The following is a 5,641-nucleotide window of genomic DNA, read 5'->3' as shown; positions in this document are numbered from 1 at the left end:
AAAGTGAATAGTCAGTTTCAAGCTGGCTTAAGTCCTGCCTTCAGGCTTAGTCTGTTCCATGATCTGAGCTTTGCATACTTATTATTTACAATTGTTGGCTGTCATGCATATTTAATTGTTGCTGATTAAGAGCTTGGGTATGTATGCCTTCTAAGTTAGCTGTTTCCAGGGAATCCCTATGGCTCCTCTTTGGGACTTCTCTAGGGGCCAGTTTGTTGGAGTGCTTAGTGCCTTGGACTTCATATTGATATTGAGAGAGGTATGTGCATGTAAAATCATGTCTTCTTTCAACAGTGAATCTTCTAAATACAAATGTTTATTTGTTCATTGATTATCACTGTGCAAATTTATATGCATCAGAGATGCATATAGATAAACAATGCAACAACACAAGGTTCATTTTCCTTAAGGGTAAAAGTAAACAAATTTTTATACAGCTTTGTTTTCCATATGGCATGATATCCATTTATCTTCTTTGAAGTTTGACCCCAAATGTTTGGGGACAGGTTTTGATTCGGAGACAAGAACCCAAATGTAATTGATGGCTTTTGGGATATTCATTGATATTGGGAGAAATTTACATGCTTCTAAAACAGGCAACAAGCTTGAATAATTTATGCTTGGATGCTACTGTTCTTGATAAGAAGTCTTGTGGACAGAAATATACTGTTTGCATGTTTCTATAACACTGATTACTTTTACTTGCAGCTTGGAAATAACGGATCAGATTTTACTGAGGAAGAACTTGATACACACACAATATCCGCTTGGAAAGAGGGAAAATCATATCTGAATAGGCAAATAGATGGACATGTCCGGGCTCTACCTAGACATCTCATACATGTAAGGGATCTCTCAGGCATGCTTGTATCTGTAGCATGTAAACTACCCCCTAATTTGTTTTTCACCATTCATGCATCAAGCGGAGTGGAAACGTGTAATTATTCTTGGCGCTTCATTTTTGTGCTGCACTTATAGGAAGCATTCAAATGGCTTTATCTTGAGTTACTATATATATAACAAAAATGTTTGATGTGGCTTTTGTCCATTGATCTGGATTTTGGCTAATGTGCAGGCTGGGCCATATGACAACTTGAAAGAGGTTGCTTTGAGAATATTGCAGAATGAGGTGGCTACAGTTCCCATTATCCATTCATCATCAGAAGATGGCTCATTTCCTCAATTACTGCATCTTGCCTCACTCTCTGGAATACTGAAATGTAAGGCTTTTTGGTTAGCTTGCTAAGTAGCTACAAATAGTTTATTACTAACTATAGGATGTTAATTTCCAGGTATTTGCAGGTACTTTAGACATTGTTCTGGCACCTTACCCATGCTCCAACTACCGATTGGTGCAATACCAGTGGGTTCATGGGTTCCAAGTATTGGAGAGCCTAGCGGGCGCCCGTTGGCCATGTTGAGACCAAGTGCTTCTCTTAGTTCAGCTTTAAACTTGTTAATTCAAGGTATGTTAGTAATTTCTGTAAAGTGCAGACAGAAGGAAAATAAATTATCAACAGAAGAATTCGTGTATATTTTGGAAGTAGAAGTTCAAATTCTTAGTGGCAAATATTTGTAGCAAACTACTTGAAACTGCTTTACATGTATTACACTTAAAAGTTACATGGAACTTTCGAAAATCTTATTGATTGGATGAGGTGCATATGAGTATACTATTTGATAAATTTCTTGAATTGCTGAAAATTGAAATAAAATTGACAAGGATCTATTTATCAACTAATAAATTATTCATTTTTTGTGTCTCCCATTTTATGACTCACCTGATTCTCCCTCCTTTTGGATCTGATGGCTGGGCCCTGTGATTGGGTATTTTTCCTACTTAAACCCCTTACCACTAGTGTGCCTAAAATTGGATTCTATGTTTCTGGTATGATGCCCAGAGATTTCACTGGCTAAGTTAGTTGTTATGTGGGGGATAGTTTAGTCGTTAGGAGAAAATAAGTTGTTTCCTTTTGGGGTAGTTTTCTATGGTTTCAGCTAGACAAGAATATACTTCAGCTATACATCTTGATCTTCTTGTAATTTTAATACCTAGTATTTTTTTATCACCTTCTGTACTTGCAGCTCAAGTAAGTTCAATACCAATAGTTGATGAGAATGACTCGTTAATAGACATATATTGTCGGAGGTAACTTGTTCTTCTGGGTTTGATATTCTTAAAACCATATTTTGCAACTCTTCTTCGATGCTGAGGCTAATTATGTGTTATCATTTGTACAGTGACATAACAGCTTTGGCGAAGGACAAAATTTATACTCATATTAATCTTAATGAAATGACTATTAATCAGGTATCTTCTCTTTCTACGCCCCCGGCCCTTCATTTTCCCTTGAACATGTTTTATGAAGCTACTTCGTAGTACTTATTAATTGGAAAGTAATGGCTTTAGTTTGTTGATATTTTTAATAGGATGGCATGAATGTCTTGATTTTTTTATCATTATTTATTTTTCATAATTTTGTTTATGAAAACTGTCATTGTCGGCATGTAGAGGATATTAACTCTGTTGTTGTAAGAATATTTGATACAAGATTGTGCGTTTGATGAGTAGATGGATAGATGGTGGGGCACCATTTGGTTTCAACTTTAAAGGATAAAGAGAAATGGGACACAGGTGCTGGATCTTTACAAAATGCTTTCTTGTTGAGATTTAGGGCATAAATTATTTCAAATAAAATAAGTAACAATCAAAAGAATAAGAATCAAATTTGATAGATAAAAAATTTCAATAAAAAACAAATAACAATTATAAAAATAAGAACCGAAGTTAATATAAAATTTAAATTTTAAGAGATGAAATTGAATAATAAATATTCAAAACAATATATATATATAGTAATCAAAAGTTTGAGGACCCAATTTGATATAATCAGCAAATAATATAACATTTATAAATTTTTCACAACTTTTGGAAAGTGTTTTCCGTTCAAATTTATCAGGAAAACACTTTCCTGGAAACTAAGTCAAATTTTCTTCTGACTGGAAAGTGTTTTCCGTTAACCAACTTTCATAATGGCAAATAAACACATGAAAGTTTGGAAAATGGTTTGTCGGAAATCACTTTTCGGGAAACAAACATGGCCTTAAAAGACTAGGTGAAAATGGATGTGATGATAGTATAAACTCCTATATAATTTTCATGGGAATTGTGTTCAGTGTGGAAGCAACTTGTGATGTTATGGTCTTGAAGGTTACCTCTGGGTGTTATCTTGTTGCACTTGGACCAAATGAATCCTTTTTGCTTCACATGTATCACATCAAAGGGTTAATTGCTTGCTTGGGCAGGCTACATAAAATTATTGGAAGTGTTTGACTTTGTTTAGTGTATATGTTGCCCCATTGTTTCAAAATGTAATTTATAGTTTAAAAATGGTGCTTGACGTTTTCTGATCATGGTTTTTCTTAGGCTTTGCAATTGGGACAGGATGTCTATTCTTCTTATGATCTGAGAAGTCAAAGATGTCAGATGTGTTTGCGCTCTGATACATTGCATAAAGTGATGGAGCGATTGGCAAACCCTGGTAATCTGAATTTCTCTCCTTTACTGAGAAGGAAGATCCTGTTAAATATCTTCCAATGACTTTTTGGAGTGCCTGGTTGTTGAGTAGGTTGGAAATATTATTTTTGTAGTATGTGTTGGTCATTAGGATATTAATTCTCTTGATTTTCTTTGCTCGTGATCACTCAAACTGCAGTTCCTGTCCTTTGTCTTTGCTTCTTTCAAGCAGCCTGAGCTGTCATCCTTCAACTTTTGTTGAATAATTTATTTGTAATGTTAAAGTGCTTGGAGGACTTTTAAAGAACCAGCAAAGCCTTTGCCAAAAAAAGTTACTTTGGTTACAAAGAGCCCTGTTAAATATGATTGTGGTTAAATTTTTTTCTGAAAAGATGTCTGTTGTTGTTGTTGTTTTCATAGAACTTTTGCATAAGCTCTTTTTTTTTCTTTTTTTCTCTTCTGAAAATTCACGTGGTACATTTTTTTAAATTCATTCGCCAAGTTTCACCAAGTTAATGGTCCTCAATCCCTGGGTTTTCAGGTGTTAGGCGTCTTGTCATTGTGGAGGCTGGCAGTAAACGTGTGGAAGGCATTGTGACACTGAGTGACATTTTCAGATTTCTACTTGGCTAGTTTGAAGCGGTAAGTTGTTAATGGAAAGGGATGTATGGAGTGGTTTTGGACAACCTCCACACATGTTATTGCAGTATCTAAAGCCCTGTGCCAATGTTACTCCAGCACTTTCCATGGTCATATGACCCAGTGATTTGAAACCTACATTGGATTATTTGAAATCTCAAGCCTGCTTGGCCACCTGTTTTAGAGTTTTAGGCTGAAAAGAAAGGGCTAATTCCCAAATTTGTTAATTTCCTCCCTTCCATGTATTACGAATTACTTCAAGCTGTCGTAGATTCCATGTATATGAGGAGCATGGTATCTGTTATGTACTATGCTGCCACTAACTGAGAAAGGAGATGGGGAGGAGGTGAATGCTTGTTGTCTGCTACTGCTTCATTGAGCTGTGATTCCTCAGGAAAATCTGGTAAAGATGGCATTTGATTCATGTTGTTTCGTTATTCTAGTAAATACATGCAAGAGAAAATCTATTCAAGTTAAATGGCATTATTGTACCTGAGTCAGCAGATGGAGAACCCTTGATTGAGAATGACCATCCTAGAAAATCTGATAATTTTGGCTTTTCGTCCTTTCTGCATTCCCCCCCCTCATCACCCTCCTCGTTCCCAACAACCCAGTTCTTTTTGTCCTCCCTTCTTTATCTTCGTGTTCTTGCTTATGTTCTTTTACAGGAATGTCTGGGGTCTTCTTTGTTGATTTGTATGTATCAGGTTAGCTCATCCTGGTGGACCATTAAATACTAATAAAGCTGTAGCCTTGGCTAAATTTCTTGACAGAAAACTTCAAGACCCAAATGGGTTGGCTTCCATTGATCCTGGTATTCTTGAATTGGCTGGCAAGAATGCCAAAGACACAGACTTACTAGTAATAGCTAGCTCTGTTTGCCTGTGCTCTGCTGCCGGTACGGATTCTAAGTGTTAAAAATGTCGTTGTGATTATGTGTTTTAATGCATAACCTGATCAGGTCAACCCAGTTGGAACCCAATTTGATGCTTCAAAAAATGTTCATGTGGTTGATGTTTAAAACTATTGTTTTTTCCTACATTTTGAGATGATGATGTTATAGACTAATGGAGGTCAACCTGATAAATACAATATATAACTTATAAATCTCATTGTTTGGTAATTTTGTTTTTTAATAGTAACATTAGTTTGATTATTGCATTTGAATAAAATAAATGAAATTATATATTATAAAGGGTTAGTAAAAAATAGGGACTGCTAACATTTAAAAGAAAATGATATTATCTTATTGAAAAATATAAAAAATTGACATCTTTAGATAATTAAAAAAAACTAATTACTTTTTTAAAAGAATTTTAATTAAAATTGAAGACATGTAAAGGTGGGCATCCCAACTTTTTTTTTTATTTAACTTATTGAATTTAATTTTAATTTAAAACTAAAAAAACAAAAAATAAGGTTGGCAGGCTAGCCCTACATAAGGCCAGCATGTCTAGACTCCTTTTTTCAAGCATTTCAAAGGGG

The 5,641-nt window shown here is 34.9% G+C and overlaps 2 protein-coding genes across 2 annotated transcripts in view; both read left to right on the top strand.

Moving 5' to 3' along the window:
• LOC105139668 (sucrose nonfermenting 4-like protein) overlaps positions 1-4,714 on the top strand; it is an 11,511-nt gene extending 6,797 nt beyond the window's left edge. The window contains exons 13-14 of the mRNA XM_011046203.1: positions 3,428-3,542; positions 4,059-4,714. Of these exons, the coding sequence (XP_011044505.1) occupies positions 3,428-3,542; positions 4,059-4,150 (207 nt within the window). The 3' untranslated portion in view covers positions 4,151-4,714. The remainder of the gene's footprint in view (positions 1-3,427; positions 3,543-4,058) is intronic.
• Positions 16-1,368, top strand: LOC105139669 (sucrose nonfermenting 4-like protein). Its single transcript, XM_011046205.1, has 4 exons — positions 16-259; positions 709-843; positions 1,076-1,220; positions 1,278-1,368. Coding segments are annotated over exons 1-4 (363 nt in total). The 5' UTR covers positions 16-178; the 3' UTR covers positions 1,280-1,368.
• Positions 4,715-5,641: the final 927 nt, after the last annotated feature.

Source organism: Populus euphratica, unplaced genomic scaffold (genome assembly GCF_000495115.2).
Source record: "Populus euphratica unplaced genomic scaffold, PopEup_1.0 scaffold280.1, whole genome shotgun sequence".
Classification (NCBI taxonomy): Eukaryota; Viridiplantae; Streptophyta; class Magnoliopsida; order Malpighiales; family Salicaceae; genus Populus; species Populus euphratica.
Note: the sequence above shows the minus strand (reverse complement) of the source record. Positions and strands in the feature narration are given on the sequence as shown.

What these genes read in the sequence shown, in the direction of transcription:
- LOC105139669 (XM_011046205.1), top strand. Translation starts at nt 179, where the DNA reads ATGGCTCCTCTTTGGGACTTCTCTAGGGGCCAGTTTGTTGGAGTGCTT. An exon ending in TCATATTGATATTGAGAGAG is followed by an intron (nt 260 to 708) that starts GTATGTGCATGT and finishes TTTTACTTGCAG; the next exon opens with CTTGGAAATAACGGATCAGA. An exon ending in TACCTAGACATCTCATACAT is followed by an intron (nt 844 to 1,075) that starts GTAAGGGATCTC and finishes GCTAATGTGCAG; the next exon opens with GCTGGGCCATATGACAACTT.